At 37.1% G+C, this 16,695-nt stretch overlaps 1 protein-coding gene and 1 non-coding gene across 4 annotated transcripts in view; one reads left to right on the forward strand and one right to left on the reverse strand.

The window, feature by feature from the left end:
• Positions 1-5,525: 5,525 nt before the first annotated feature.
• Positions 5,526-5,690, forward strand: LOC131955678 (U1 spliceosomal RNA). The gene has a single exon (XR_009388876.1). It is a non-coding gene; the product is annotated as a U1 spliceosomal RNA (small nuclear RNA).
• A 398-nt stretch (positions 5,691-6,088) lies between these two features.
• Positions 6,089-16,695, reverse strand: part of LOC131955675 (glutamine--fructose-6-phosphate aminotransferase [isomerizing] 1) — a 41,492-nt gene continuing 30,885 nt past the window's right edge. For all 3 annotated transcript variants that reach the window (XM_059319874.1, XM_059319875.1, XM_059319876.1), the window contains 9 exons: positions 12,805-12,925; positions 12,271-12,428; positions 11,642-11,756; positions 10,877-11,004; positions 10,262-10,390; positions 9,837-9,875; positions 9,360-9,617; positions 8,387-8,457; positions 6,089-8,073 (listed from right to left, as the gene is read on the reverse strand). In XM_059319874.1, coding sequence (XP_059175857.1) covers positions 8,413-8,457; positions 9,360-9,617; positions 9,837-9,875; positions 10,262-10,390; positions 10,877-11,004; positions 11,642-11,756; positions 12,271-12,428; positions 12,805-12,925 — 993 coding nt within the window. In that variant the 3' untranslated portion in view covers positions 6,089-8,073; positions 8,387-8,412. The remainder of the gene's footprint in view (positions 8,074-8,386; positions 8,458-9,359; positions 9,618-9,836; positions 9,876-10,261; positions 10,391-10,876; positions 11,005-11,641; positions 11,757-12,270; positions 12,429-12,804; positions 12,926-16,695) is intronic.

Genomic DNA, 16,695 nt, shown 5'->3' on the forward strand with positions numbered 1-16,695 from the left:
GAAAAAAGCGCAAAGAGAAAAAAGCGCACACAGAAAAAAGCGCAAAGAGAAAAAAGCGCAAACGGAAAAAAGCGCAAAGAGAAAAAAGCGCACACAGAAAAAAGCGCAAACGGAAAAAAGCGCAAAGAGAAAAAAGCGCACACGGAAAAAAGCGCAAAGAGAAAAAAGCGCAAACAGAAAAAATCGCAAAGAGAAAAAAGCGCACACAGAAAAAAGCGCAAACAGAAAAAAGCGCAAACGGAAAAAAGCGCAAAGAGAAAAAAGCGCAAACGGAAAAAAGCGCAAACAGAAAAAAGCGCACACGGAAAAAAGCGCAAACGGATAAAAGCGCAAACGGAAAAAAGCGCAAACAGAAAAAAGCGCAAACGGAAAAAAGCGCAAACAGAAAAAAAGCGCACACAGAAAAAAGCGCAAACAGAAAAAAGCGCAAACGGAAAAAAGCGCAAACAGAAAAAAGCGCACACAAAAAAAAGCGCAAACGGAAAAAAGCGCAAACAGAAACAGAAAAATGCGCAACCAGAAAAAACACAACGAAAAATGTGCAAAAGAGAAATTTAGCACAAAGACCATATGGACTAGATGGCACATTTATACATGACTGTTAGGGCTGCTGTGAGAGTGTCGTGTTTGATCACGTGATCTACTACCATTTAAAGCGTACCACTACCATCTGCATTCCCATCACCACGATACAGGCGATAATCACTTTACACAATGCCTATTATTTTCTTGGTCAATAATTATTCAACTACTATTCTCGTATAAACATAAAACTATCGACATTACACGAAGTATCTTTCACATTCTCCCTAGTCCGAACTACCTAGCTTGCATACTATAACAACCCGTTCCTATGGCAAAACTTCACTCTCTTTCATCCGCGTCATCAAACATGCATTCGTCATATCTCTCGTAACAACATTCATTCGCACCAAAATAACAATTTTGTATTTAATATTTTTTCACATCATGACGCACCTACCTACCTACCTACTACCCACCTACCTACCTACCTACCTAACTACCCACCTACCCACTTACCCACCTACCCACCTACCCGCCTACATACTTACCAAACTACCCACCAAAAAAGTATCGGCGAAGTTCGTAAGTTTCGTAAACTGTACTAGACATCTTTTTTTTAATGAAAATTCATTGACATCATTGACATACGTTACATATATGTTACATTTTGCGACAACCTTAATTAGTGCGTTGGGCTTGTATGAAAACTCACTTCGAACTAACTCAATTACATGCTATTTATTTTAACATTACACGGTAAGCGTCACCCAACTGTTGTGATGTGAGGTGAGGACAGGTTCGACAATAAACCAACACGAAAGTACGAAAGAGACATAGATTGCCTATTAGAGAATGGACCCCTTAACTTTCCTAACCCCACCATTTATTATACCCTACCTAACCTCTAAATTTACTGCGCTAAATGTCACTTCCCTCCCAATCGTTCCTATTCTACAGAATTGTGTATACTATTTATTTACATTCTTTAATCTCAATATAACTAAAATAGACTTTTGTTTGAAGGGTAATAAAAACATGTAAACAAAAGGGACGCTACTCTAAATCTATGCGAATACTTATATGCAGTGGCGTAGGCAGGGGGGGTTTATGGGGGGTCATAACCCCCCCCCATAGACCCCTCGGTATATATATATATATATATATATATATATATATATATATATATATATATATATATATATATATATATATATATACGAAAAGTTTACGAAACTTACGAACTTCGCCGATACTTTTTTGGTGGGTAGTTTGGTAAGTATGTAGGCGGGTAGGTGGGTAGGTGGGTAAGTGGGTAGGTGGGTAGTTAGGTAGGTAGGTAGGTAGGTGGGTAGGTGGGTAGTAGGTAGGTAGGTAGGTGCGTCATGATGTGAAAAAATATTAAATACAAAATTGTTATTTTGGTGCGAATGAATGTTGTTACGAGAGATATGACGAATGCATGTTTGATGACGCGGATGAAAGAGAGTGAAGTTTTGCCATAGGAACGGGTTGTTATAGTATGCAAGCTAGGTAGTTCGGACTAGGGAGAATGTGAAAGATACTTCGTGTAATGTCGATAGTTTTATGTTTATACGAGAATAGTAGTTGAATAATTATTGACCAAGAAAATAATAGGCATTGTGTAAAGTGATTATCGCCTGTATCGTGGTGATGGGAATGCAGATGGTGGTGGTACGCTTTAAATGGTAGTAGATCACGTGATCAAACACGACACTCTCACAGCAGCCCTAACAGTCATGTATAAATGTGTCATCTAGTCCATATGGTCTTTGTGCTAAATTTCTCTTTTGCACATTTTTCGTTGTGTTTTTTCTGGTTGCGCATTTTTCTGTTTCTGTTTGCGCTTTTTTCCGTTTGCGCTTTTTTCTGTGTGCGCTTTTTTCTGTTTGCGCTTTTTTCCGTTTGCGCTTTTTTCTGTTTGCGCTTTTTTCTGTGTGCGCTTTTTTTTGTTTGCGCTTTTTTCCGTTTGCGCTTTTTTCCGTTTGCGCTTTTTTCCGTGTGCGCTTTTTTCTGTTTGCGCTTTTTTCCGTTTGCGCTTTTTTCTCTTTGCGCTTTTTTCCGTTTGCGCTTTTTTCTGTTTGCGCTTTTTTCTCTTTGCGCTTTTTTCCGTGTGCGCTTTTTTCTCTTTGCGCTTTTTTCCGTTTGCGCTTTTTTCCGTTTGCGCTTTTTTCTGTGTGCGCTTTTTTCTCTTTGCGCTTTTTTCCGTTTGCGCTTTTTTCTCTTTGCGCTTTTTTCTGTGTGCGCTTTTTTCTCTTTGCGCTTTTTTCCGTGTGCGCTTATTTCCGTTGCGCTTTTTGATTTGCGCTTTTTTCCGTTGCCCTTTTTTCCGTTGCGGTTCTTTCCGGCCACCGTGTTTTGGTAGTCAGATATGTATACTCTGTAACAGTATTTAATATAAAATATAATATACATTCCTTTTAAATGGTCAACATCATCCTATAAGGGGATCATCCATAAATGACGTCACGCTTTTTTGACGATTTTTACCTCTCCCCCTCCCCTCCGTCACACATCGTCACAAAAAGCCAGACCTCCCCCCTAAAATGACGTCACACCTCAGCCAACACCCCCTCCCCCCTCAAAATTGCAGTTGAACTTTATTTAAAACATCGATATTTTTCGTAAAATCTTGTCTGAACTCTGTCAAAATGGAATATTTTAATCAATTCATATTACAATTTATTAGAACAGTTTTCTAAAACGCGAAATAATGTCTAAAATGCTTTTTTATAATGCAAAAGTGTGACGTCGCACCATCTCAACCCCCCCCCCCCCACTCATCACACACCGTCACGGGTGTGTGGGGGGGGGGGGGGGGGGTGGGGTGGTTTTAGTTTAGACTTTTTCCTCCCCGGAGAGGGGTGGGGGTACTTGAAATTTTCGGGGGCGGGGGTAGAATTTTCGGGGAGGGGGCGGACACTGGAAAAAGTATATAATTATATATTTCGTTGAATGGGACGGTAGACATGTTTTTTTTTAGGGGGGGTGGGGTGGTGTGTGTGTGTGGGGGGGGTGGTGGTGTGTGTGTGGGGGGTGGGTGGGGGTGGTGTGGGTGGGGGGGTGTGTGTGGGGGGTGGGGTGGTTTTAGTTTAGACTTTTTCCTCCCCGGAGAGGGGTGGGGGTACTTGAAATTTTCGGGGGCTGGGGTAGAATTTTCGGGGAGGGGGCGGACACTGGAAAAAGTATATAATTATATTTCGTTGAATGGGACGGTAGACATGTTTTCTTGGGGGGTGGGGGGGGGTGGGGGTAGGGGGTGGGTTGGTTTTAGTTTAGAGAAAAGAGACAGCACTATCAACCTAGCGCCCGGTGTATCCTTCCTCAACGGGCCATTTTTCTCGTATAGTATAATTACAAACAATTCAGTAGACTTAAGAAATACCCTGTATGTTTTTCAGACAATACAGATCTAGATCTAGAAGTTATAGCATTAGTATATTACATTTTAGGTTTAGCCTACCCAGTTGGCGTTGGAATTAACCACAAAAGAGGTACCACGCCGAGAAGCGTTGTAATTATTAAATTATATCTAATTATAATAAAATTTTATTAATTGTTTCATGCTACTTAGTTAGCAATCAAGTCGATCTTTATAGATTCCATTAGATCTAGGCCGTACTACTATTCTAAAAATTTTAAGTTACACATCAATGGATTGTTGAAACGAACTAGTTGGCCCCCAAAATTAAAATCTATTTAATTTAAGTGACTGTTTAATTAGATCTAAAATTTAGTAAAATAAAATCATACAAATCTTTAAAATGAATATAATTGGCGGTGTTCTAGTTGCAATTACATTTGACGCTACCCTTTGTCAGAGAAGACAAGAAAAAAAACTTCTGTTTCTTAAAACGTATGTTTTTTTCTAAAATATTAATTATTAACTAACCTACGTGAAGGTTCCCCCAGTGTTTCTTCCAGACTTTTTTCTCCAGGGGGGGGGGGGGGGGGGCACTTGAAATCTTCGGGGGGCGGTAAACTTTCTTGGGGGGGGGGGGGGGCGGACACTGTTAAAAGTATATATTTTCTATATAAATTATATAAATTTCATTTCGTTCGGGGGGGGGGGGGGCGGTAAAAAAATTTCGGGGGGGGGGGGGGGCTTCGCCTCCCCGAAGAGATGCCTGGAAGAAACTGGTTTCCCCCTCCCCCAATCAGTGTTTCTTCCAGACTTTTTTCTTCGGGGGGGGGGGGGGGGGGGGCGGTAAAATTTTTTGGGGGGGGCCGAAGAGATGCCTGGAAGAAACTCTGCCCCCAATTAACACCATATTACCTGACTTGTCGTGATACTTTGTTATTCCAGGTTTGTTATTGAAACCAGCGTTAGTTTAATACATTTTTCTCCGGGCAGCGGAGTGGGGGGGGGGGGGGGGGGGGTACTTGAAACTTTCTTTAGTCGAAAGATATATTTGTAAATTAATTCTTCTTTTTTCCGGGGGGGGGGGGCACCGAAAAGACGCATGCTTTAAAGAAAACAATTAAAACTAATTAATTTTTAATTGTGAATTCGACATCTAATTAGATTAAAAATAATATAATGTTGCCTTATCACAAAAAAAGAACATCTTGAAAGTTGAAAGAGAAAGTAGCTTTAGAATGGATCAAATCAGTAGCGAATACAATTATTACTAAAGAGTAATTTAGTATAGTATATCTTAGTATATAATTATTCAACGTGTATAATGGTCGGCTTTTTTTTCGAAAGGGAGGCTAGTAAAGATTAAAACATTTAACGAAGGGAAGTAACTTATGCTGTTATTTCATTTTAAACTATTTTAATTATATGATAGGAAAAAATATACTTTAATAAAATTGTAAATTGTTGTTAATTTTTAAAAAACATTTATTAGATATTATTTATTTTTAAAAAAGTATATTTTTATCTAATTAATTTAAAAAAGAATAATATCTATGAATAGAGCCCTATAAAAATATTAAAATTGCCGTTGGACGGATTGAATCTGCTAACGAAACAAATCATACTTACCTGGCACAGGAGGCACCTTGATCAGCAAGGAGGTCCTCCCAGGGCGAGGCCTGCACATTGCACTTCGTGTGGGTTGACCCCTGCGATCACCCCAAATGTGGGTGACTCGGGTGCGTAATTTTTTTCGTAGGGGGGACTGCGTTCGCGCTATCCCCTGACAATAAAATGTTAAGAATGGGCTTTACGAATCCCTCTCCCTAGTGATCACGGTTATGTCGCCCATGTAGGGGCTTACTTTGTTATATTAGTTGAATGTCTCACTAAACTGCTAAGGATTCTGTTGCTAATGTATTGGGTGTTAAGTTTAGTATTTTTTATAGTTTTAATTAATAAAGAGCAACATGCTGTGTGAATTTAAGTTTTCTGCTAATAAGCAGCTGATTTAACAGTTGACAGAATCAGAGTTGATAAATCACGTTAAACTTCAAAGTAATTGGATAGAATATATGTAAGTTATATTTTCTCTAAGCAGAGATGCAACAGAAATATACAGACTGTGACAGGTTATTCTTAAGTAATGAATCACACAGACATTTAAAAAAAAAGATAAGCAGATTGTATTTTGTAAAACTTTATTTATTAAATAAGGTAAATAATCCATTCCCAATAAGCAGTAGTTCCCCAATTTATCAACATGCAACAGTCCTGTGATCAGTTTGATCAGCAGCTACAAAATATTTCAATAGCACATGTATAAAAACCTTTTAAAAATATTACTACCTGTAGGTGGATTCTAATGTTTTAAAACTCGCAAGCTTTGGAAAGGTAACGGTTCAGGTAAATATTTACTTTTTAAAATAAATAAATAAAAGTATGGCACCCCACTAATTTCTTGTAACTGTAACTAAATAAGTAGGCCATCTATGAAATAAAAAGCTTGAATAACCTGGTTCTAGAGGGGAGGTAACCCTTCTCCAGGGGCAACACAGAACTAGCATGTTGCTTGCTGATGAATATAAATAAATACTGAGCATATTCATTTTTTTACCAATAAAGGCACATTATAGACATGAGTGCTCAGCAGATAAGTACATTACTTACACATAGTTTATAGAACAATTTGTGAATGGAATAAAAAAAAAAAGAAACTAAAATTACTTAAATAATAATAGCTAGCTTGTAAATAATGTATCCAAGCAGACCTACTTTTATTTTATAAAACAAAATATCAATTAGGCGCCAAAAAAATTTCTTTATAATAGACAGCGATAAATTTAGTATTTTAATTGATCATATTGCATAAGCATTCTGATATAATTATGTTAATAAGTTTAAAAAATTAAAATATTTTAGGGTTTCAAATTTAAACTAAACATGTTTTACGCCCATATGCTTTTGCACAGGCAAATTTGTTATGTGTAAAAATAAAAATAAAAAATGCATACAGATTTTACTACAGAAAAATAAAACCAGATCTGTTTCTGTTGATGTAAAATCCCTAAATGTAACAACACATTTATAGATCTACATTTACATATTCGGATATGTATCATCATCCTCTTGTTCGTGTGTTGTTCATTTTAAGTGTGAAAACAGGAACACAACCAAAAACTTAAAAAACCAAAGCAGTATGTGTTGATTGTTTTGAAAACCAACAGAAAGAATATGAGCTATACACACATGTACAAAAGAAATCCATGGTCCCTCTCAGAGCAAATAAATATCACAGGAATCTCTGGGATTCTAACAAAATAAACATCAGATTTCTCTTGTGTTTACACTACCCCACTGAACACAGCAAGCCTAGGTACACAATATCCCATGGGCTTTTGTACACTATATCTTGCAATCATTTGTACACACTTTCCCCACAGGTTTTTGTACGCAAAGATTTGTCATATACTTGCTCTAATCTACTAATTTTAAAAAATTGTAAAAAAATTTCATTAGCCCAGTGATTTGTACCTTGTACAACCAACAAGACGATGAAGAATTGCTTGAGCAAAGGCACTGGCAATAAGCTCTCGCTGGTGTTATGGAGTGTGGGAGCCCAATATGCCATTTCTTTTTGAAAATGATATGAATTACGATGTTCTATCCTTAAAAATCCACCAATAATGCAGTAGGGAATGTAAACTTAGGGAAAAAAATACTTTTCTGTAGCTGAACAATAGTACTGTAGCTATATTTTTGTTTACACATTTTTAGTGCAAATATCTGAGAGAAAGCAATTTAAAATCTAAACATTTCAATAATTTGTCATAAAAATTCATTTTTGTTGTTGCAATTTTTAGGTAGTTATAATCACATGCCCTAAAAGTATACATAGTATAAAGTAAGTATATACAATTAGTTTTCAAAAATAAAAATAAAACATTGAATTGATTCCAATGTGTAAAATCTCATAAAATGCAACCATTTCATCGTTTTATAAAATATAATGATGATAAAATAACATCAGTGTAGTCATGTTTGAATCATCTCACAACTGCATTTATATACAATTATGAAATAATTAGAAAAAAACTATCCAGGTTTTTCTTGGTGTAAAGCCCCACGTAGGTCAATTTTGTCCATTTTTTTGTTGTCCAAACATTTATCTATGGGAAAGAATAAACTCAAATAAATCAAATGATAAGTAGGAAAAGAAAGGTTTAGTGTTGGAATATAGGGGTGAAGGAATATGTAAGGTAAGTATGATGTGATATGGTGAAGGTCCTTGTTGACACAGTGGTCATATTAGGGAGTCACTTGGTGCAGTAACTACGGGTGTCATGGTGTGGACTACACCACCCACCTTGTGATGTTGTTAGAAGCTTATTTAAAAAAAAACAGTTACCCCTTATGTAACTATGGTATCAGCTTCAGGCAGAAGGGTAATGATATGTAAAGTAAATAAAAAAATCAACTTACAATACAAATGAAACAAATAAAACATCTCATTCCACTGTTACAGACTTGGCCAGATTTCTTGGGCAGTCAACCTGTGGTCAAAATGTAGCTGTTAAACATTTCATGTTGTCTTTGACAATCAGAGATACTTCATACATAATTTATTTTCTGTGTGTTTGCATAGCCGGCCTGGTTAACTAAGGATGTACATTTTTCTGGTACATTGTCATTATCAAACCAAATGCTTTGGCTTGTTTTCTACCAGGCTTTTCTTTCCTTCTCTGTGGAGGGGGGGGGGGGGGGGGTGTCAAGCTCAACTAGGAGCTAACTAACAAACTAAAGCTGGGTACCAAACTCATTTCTTTCAGGTTAATTAGTGTGCAATCAAACATTAGACCATACGGCATCCGTGCCTTCTTGTGTAGTTACCTGATCTATTTAACTGTCATGGAAGAGTTAGGAAACTAAAATATGAATTTTTGAAATGGAAAACAATTTAGAATGGAATGCAAATTTGTTGATTTCCAAATCAATTTTTTTAATGCTCCACTTTTCAGCAGTCCAAAGTACACACATAGCCAGAACTAAAAAAAATGTCTATGTAACAGCAGTAAAACGTATTTTAAAAAAACTTTGGACAAAACTATTCTAGTCCATCATCTCTAGCCACTGGTTGTCAGAAGGTAACTAAAAGGTCTAAAGGTCAAATTCTGGGTTCAAATCCATATAATGTCCCTGAGTCCACCAAGCTCTGATGGGTAGCTGAACCACGTTAGGAAAAGTGAAGGCGGCTGGGAATAGTGTTGACTACACTATCCGTTCATGTCCCGAAGCCACTGATACAGGTTACTCTACTTCACTTGCCCCAAGTTTCAAAAATGTACTTTTATGTATTAGCACATAAAATTTCAGTTTGAAACAAAATAGTTCTGTATTTCATACGTAATTTTGATAATACATATTAAAAAAAAAAAGTAATGTAACTAAGCCTTACATCAAGGTTCTTCAACTCAGCAATGTGCATAGACAGCAGTTGCATAGGAATGACAGTCAGAATTCCCTGGAGACAGTCGATTGTTTGAGGGACCTCCAGAGCCAAAGATTTCTTCACTGGCTTGCAGTCAGCATGGTCACCGTTCTCGTGGACACCATTGAGGGGGATGACTGGCTGACCGTTGCAGATGGACTTGTTGTTGTTGTCCCCGGTCAGATAATCCCCGTCCCCAGTGTTGCAGATGATGATTGGGATGCCCTGAGGAAAGGAATCGTTGTAATCTGTTCAATTATCCACACCCACAATACATTACATTTGTGAATATCAACAACTCAGCTAAAATATTCACTTTAGAAGAAATATTTTGAGCACAACTTTCATTTCTCTTACAGTGTGGTAAAATGATTATGAAATATAACTAAAATGATGAAGTAAAATAAAACTATTTTCCTTGAAACATCAGGTTACTTTACTTACATGTCTAGCTTTCACTTGCTGTAATGCATTTTCACATTTCTGTGGGAGACAAATTAGGATTTTATTAAACTAAAAACACCATTTTTTGAGAATAGGATGCCTAACAATATTCTCAAAATAAATTAAAGTTTTTTTTATGGCTTTTCCAGTTGGGTGTAATTAATTTTAAATTAAATTTTGGGGAAAATATAATTTAGAATGCGAGTTTTTAAATAATTCCATAATCAAAATTTTTAGTGCAACAATTATCATCAATGGAAAAAAAAAAAATCAGATTTCCTTAAAATTAGCAACATGTCTATAGTGATTGTGTACAAAATTATATTTTTACCATTTTGGATTGAATATAAAATTTGTGACCAATGCAATCATAATAAACTGAACCAGATGAGGGTGACAATGTAACAGACAAGTGGACAACTTACAGAGAAGACATTATCTCTTGTGCACACCATCAACACAGGCATGGCCGCATCAACCAGGGCCAGGGGGCCATGTTTCAACTCTCCGGCCATGATCCCTTCTGAGTGCATGTAGGTCAACTCTTTAATTTTCTGAGGTTAAAACAATACATAGTTACAACATACAACAAATATTCTCCACTGAAATTGAAATTGAGGCAAGTAGATACTTCCATTTTGTGTTCACAAGGCCAGTGGGGTAGGCAGGTAGGGGAAATGTTAGACACCCCCACCCCCATGAGTCCTTAAACTGATGGAATAAAGTGCCTAAATATAGCCAAAAAATATTTGATATCTCCACCCCCATGTCCCCTAAAAGTGACTAGATAAATGGCCTATATTTAGCAAAAAAATTTGATACCACCGCCCCCATGAGCCCTTGAACTGATGGAATAAATGGCCTATTAATAGCTAAATTAATTTGATACCACCCCCCAACATCCTGCCTGCACCTGCATTAAGACTATCTGAGTCAGGTGGCATCATCATGTTATCTGTAACATTAGATTAAATGAATTGCACTTTTTACAACAGATTGGATGCCTTGGCTATTTGGCCAACACAAGCTGGATAACTCACCAATGCACCCTCCAAGCAAGTGGCATAGTTATATCCCCTGCCCATGACAAGCAGAGATTTTTCATGATGGAGTTCTTTAGCCAGTTCTAGAATTTTGGTGTCCATAGTGAGCACTGTTCGGATTTTTTCTGTCAAAAAAGTTGGAATGAAGAAGATTAGGAACTTAAGTTTAAAAATAATAATAAAATGTATTAGTATACATTTTTAGTAAGCATTTTTCTTTTCATAGGTTCAACAATGCTAAATTTTTTTTCGATTATACCATTTAAATAATTATCTATATATATAATTCTCTTCTTGGAGACGGTAGAAAACACCAAGCTGTAAGCGCGCTCAGCAGTCCACTCTCTTCCTCTCTAGGTATATCCCCATCACCCTCACATGGTCTGGTGAGCTGTGGTTCACGCTAAATGTTTACAATCCTAGAGCCGGGTTTAGTGACTGCTATTAGGGGCAGATAATTTAGTTTGAAACTATTTTAAACTTTTGGGAGGTAACTAAGAGGAGCCTGCTTTCACGGGGGGAGGGTTGGGGGAAAGGAGGGTTTTAGTGTTTTAAAGCAAATATTTTCAGTGACAGCATTGGTACTGTCGAATTCACAAATTATGAATAACTGAAAAGTAGAAAATAAAACTAAATAGCGGCATGTAATACGCCGCGGGTCGGCTCGTTTTAAATATTGTACTTGACAAGTTTCTCTAAAGATTTTAACTCTGACCAGTGACAACAAGAAGTGTAAAAAAACAAAAACAAAGACCAGCTGACCTGGCAGTTCTTTGAGCCCCTGCATGATCTCCCTCCTCCTGTTCTGTAAGGAGATTCTGTCCTCACTCATCATCAGACCAAACAACACCAGGGCAATGAACTGACTTGTGTAGGCCTGGGGATATCAGGTTGCCATGGTTACATCAACAACAAGCAGGCAACATAAACATTTAAATTAATACCAGAAATACAACCACTATCATTTACAACCGTAAGCATAAAACAACAAATATTTACATACAATTTTAGAAATCACAATCATATAATTTTAAAATTTACATTCAAACACATGCAATTTTTTAAAAAGGCATTCACAAGCATACAATTAAAAAATAAAATTACAAGCACACAACAACAAAAAATGTCAAATCCTGATAAGAATAAAACAAAAGATTGTACCCAAGCATACAAAAAAAAAGTCCCATCGAAAGAATACACTAAAAAACTATGATCCCCACCCTACAGCATAAAATGTCCAATTCCTAACCTACCTACAAAACAAAAAACAAATTACGAATCCCTAGCCTACAACGAAAAAAAAGTCCAATCCCTAACCTACAGAGGAAAAAAAAAAAAAAAAAAAACCCCAATCCCTAGCCTACAAGAAACAGCACTATGTGAGAGAGTACCTTAGTACTGGCCACACCAATCTCTGGGCCAGCATTGATGTGAACCCCACAGTTGGACTCCCTGGAGATGTTGGAGCCGACCACATTTGTGATGCCAACAATCAGGGCCCCCCTCTGCTTGCAGTAGTGTAAAGCATTCAGTGTGTCAGCTGTTTCACCTGTTAACAAGCACAAGCATAGAAATCAATAACTCACTTTACCCTTATTTTTTAAATTTTAAATATTTTAAATTTTATATGAATAGAGATGTATATTTTTTAAATGCAAATTATTTATTAAGCTCCCAATGTTTACAATTCATAATTTTTTAAATTTAATAAAAATATATATGTAATTTTTTAAATAAAAAAAAAATGAAAAACACTTATTAGGTTCCCAATGTACATTTTAAAAATATTTATATACATAAATTTCATAAAAAATATTAATACATGGAAAAAGAAATTTTTTAAAACAAACAAGACATTTACGTCAGCAGATAAATTTTACACATATTTTACTCTCAACTTGTAACATGATGAGACCAAGACTGACCTGACTGGCTGATGAAGAAACACACATCATCCCTAAAGACAGGTGTGCTGCGGTCAAGGAAATCACTGGCCAGCTCCACCATCACTGGGAGCTCCGTCAGTTCTTCCAGCAACTGGCGAGTCTGAGAGAAGAAGAGTTCAGTGTGTACTGTGTTTTTTTTAAGACAAATGTCTATACAAAGACATTCATCTACAACCTTTTGCCAGCTAGCCTATGTAACCAGATTGTTTTCCTGACAGGAATCTGTATGAAGTTCATGAGTCTGCCCAACTCTAATGGGTACCTCACTCAAGTCAGGGAAAGTAAAGGTGGTTGGGCATAGAACTGACCACACTATCCCCTCATATGCCGAGGTGACAGAAACAAGTCAACTTTACTTTAGTCAGATCTGTAAGGGTAGGTAACTACAACAATCGTCAGAGTATTGATTAACTAGATTTCACCAACCCTTCTAGTTATCTATCTAAACTTGTATTCTTACAGCTACAGCACTGTGGTAGCTGGTATATTAAGACCATCTATCTAAACTTACAGCTACAGCACTGTGGTAGCTGGTATATTAAGACCATCTATCTAAACTTACAGCTACAGCACTGTGGTAGCTGGTATATTAAGACCATCTATCTAAACTTACAGCTACAGCTTTGTGGTAGCTGGTATATTAAGACCATCTATCTAAACTTACAGCTACAGCACTGTGGTAGCTGGTATATTAAGACCATCTATCTAAACTTACAGCTACAGCTTTGTGGTAGCTGGTATATTAAGACCATCTATCTAAACTTACAGCTACAGCACTGTGGTAGCTGGTATATTAAGACCATCTATCTAAACTTACAGCTACAGCACTGTGGTAGCTGGTATATTAAGACCATCTATCTAAACTTGTATTCTTACAGCTACAGCACTGTGGTAGCTGGTATATTAAGACCATCTATCTAAACTTACAGCTACAGCACTGTGGTAGCTGGTATATTAAGACCATCTATCTAAACTTACAGCTACAGCACTGTGGTAGCTGGTATATTAAGACCATCTATCTAAACTTGTATTCTTACAGCTACAGCACTGTGGTAGCTGGTATATTAAGACCATCTATCTAAACTTACAGCTACAGCACTGTGGTAGCTGGTATATTAAGACCATCTATCTAAACTTGTATTCTTACAGCTACAGCACTGTGGTAGCTGGTATATTAAGACCATCTATCTAAACTTACAGCTACAGCACTGTGGTAGCTGGTATATTAAGACCATCTATCTAAACTTACAGCTACAGCTTTGTGGTAGCTGGTATATTAAGACCATCTATCTAAACTTGTATTCTTACAGCTACAGCACTGTGGTAGCTGGTATATTAAGACCATCTATCTAAACTTACAGCTACAGCACTGTGGTAGCTGGTATATTAAGACCATCTATCTAAACTTACAGCTACAGCACTGTGGTAGCTGGTATATTAAGACCATCTATCTAAACTTACAGCTACAGCACTGTGGTAGCTGGTATATTAAGACCATCTATCTAAACTTACAGCTACAGCACTGTGGTAGCTGGTATATTAAGACCATCTATCTAAACTTGTATTCTTACAGCTACAGCACTGTGGTAGCTGGTATATTAAGACCATCTATCTAAACTTACAGCTACAGCACTGTGGTAGCTGGTATATTAAGACCATCTATCTAAACTTACAGCTACAGCACTGTGGTAGCTGGTATATTAAGACCATCTATCTAAACTTGTATTCTTACAGCTACAGCACTGTGGTAGCTGGTATATTAAGACCATCTATCTAAACTTACAGCTACAGCTTTGTGGTAGCTGGTATATTAAGACCATCTATCTAAACTTACAGCTACAGCACTGTGGTAGCTGGTATATTAAGACCATCTATCTAAACTTGTATTCTTACAGCTACAGCACTGTGGTAGCTGGTATATTAAGACCATCTATCTAAACTTACAGCTACAGCACTGTGGTAGCTGGTATATTAAGACCATCTATCTAAACTTGTATTCTTACAGCTACAGCACTGTGGTAGCTGGTATATTAAGACCATCTATCTAAACTTACAGCTACAGCTTTGTGGTAGCTGGTATATTAAGACCATCTATCTAAACTTGTATTCTTACAGCTACAGCACTGTGGTAGCTGGTATATTAAGACCATCTATCTAAACTTACAGCTACAGCACTGTGGTAGCTGGTATATTAAGACCATCTATCTAAACTTGTATTCTTACAGCTACAGCACTGTGGTAGCTGGTATATTAAGACCATCTATCTAAACTTACAGCTACAGCACTGTGGTAGCTGGTATATTAAGACCATCTATCTAAACTTACAGCTACAGCACTGTGGTAGCTGGTATATTAAGACCATCTATCTAAACTTACAGCTACAGCTTTGTGGTAGCTGGTATATTAAGACCATCTATCTAAACTTACAGCTACAGCACTGTGGTAGCTGGTATATTAAGACCATCTATCTAAACTTACAGCTACAGCTTTGTGGTAGCTGGTATATTAAGACCATCTATCTAAACTTACAGCTACAGCACTGTGGTAGCTGGTATATTAAGACCATCTATCTAAACTTACAGCTACAGCACTGTGGTAGCTGGTATATTAAGACCATCTATCTAAACTTACAGCTACAGCACTGTGGTAGCTGGTATATTAAGACCATCTATCTAAACTTGTATTCTTACAGCTACAGCACTGTGGTAGCTGGTATATTAAGACCATCTATCTAAACTTACAGCTACAGCTTTGTGGTAGCTGGTATATTAAGACCATCTATCTAAACTTGTATTCTTACAGCTACAGCACTGTGGTAGCTGGTATATTAAGACCATCTATCTAAACTTACAGCTACAGCACTGTGGTAGCTGGTATATTAAGACCATCTATCTAAACTTGTATTCTTACAGCTACAGCACTGTGGTAGCTGGTATATTAAGACCATCTATCTAAACTTACAGCTACAGCACTGTGGTAGCTGGTATATTAAGACCATCTATCTAAACTTACAGCTACAGCACTGTGGTAGCTGGTATATTAAGACCATCTATCTAAACTTACAGCTACAGCACTGTGGTAGCTGGTATATTAAGACCATCTATCTAAACTTACAGCTACAGCACTGTGGTAGCTGGTATATTAAGACCATCTATCTAAACTTACAGCTACAGCACTGTGGTAGCTGGTATATTAAGACCATCTATCTAAACTTACAGCTACAGCACTGTGGTAGCTGGTATATTAAGACCATCTATCTAAACTTACAGCTACAGCACTGTGGTAGCTGGTATATTAAGACCATCTATCTAAACTTACAGCTACAGCACTGTGGTAGCTGGTATATTAAGACCATCTATCTAAACTTACAGCTACAGCACTGTGGTAGCTGGTATATTAAGACCATCTATCTAAACTTACAGCTACAGCTTTGTGGTAGCTGGTATATTAAGACCATCTATCTAAACTTACAGCTACAGCACTGTGGTAGCTGGTATATTAAGACCATCTATCTAAACTTGTATTCTTACAGCTACAGCACTGTGGTAGCTGGTATATTAAGACCATCTATCTAAACTTACAGCTACAGCACTGTGGTAGCTGGTATATTAAGACCATCTATCTAAACTTACAGCTACAGCTTTGTGGTAGCTGGTATATTAAGACCATCTATCTAAACTTACAGCTACAGCACTGTGGTAGCTGGTATATTAAGACCATCTATCTAAACTTACAGCTACAGCACTGTGGTAGCTGGTATATTAAGACCATCTATCTAAACTTACAGCTACAGCACTGTGGTAGCTGGTATATTAAGACCATCTATCTAAACTTACAGCTACAGCACTGTGGTAGCTGGTATATTAAGAC

This window comes from Physella acuta, unplaced genomic scaffold (genome assembly GCF_028476545.2).
Source record: "Physella acuta isolate Inbredline_101_S28 unplaced genomic scaffold, ASM2847654v3 ptg001092l, whole genome shotgun sequence".
NCBI classification, from domain to species: domain Eukaryota; kingdom Metazoa; phylum Mollusca; class Gastropoda; family Physidae; genus Physella; species Physella acuta.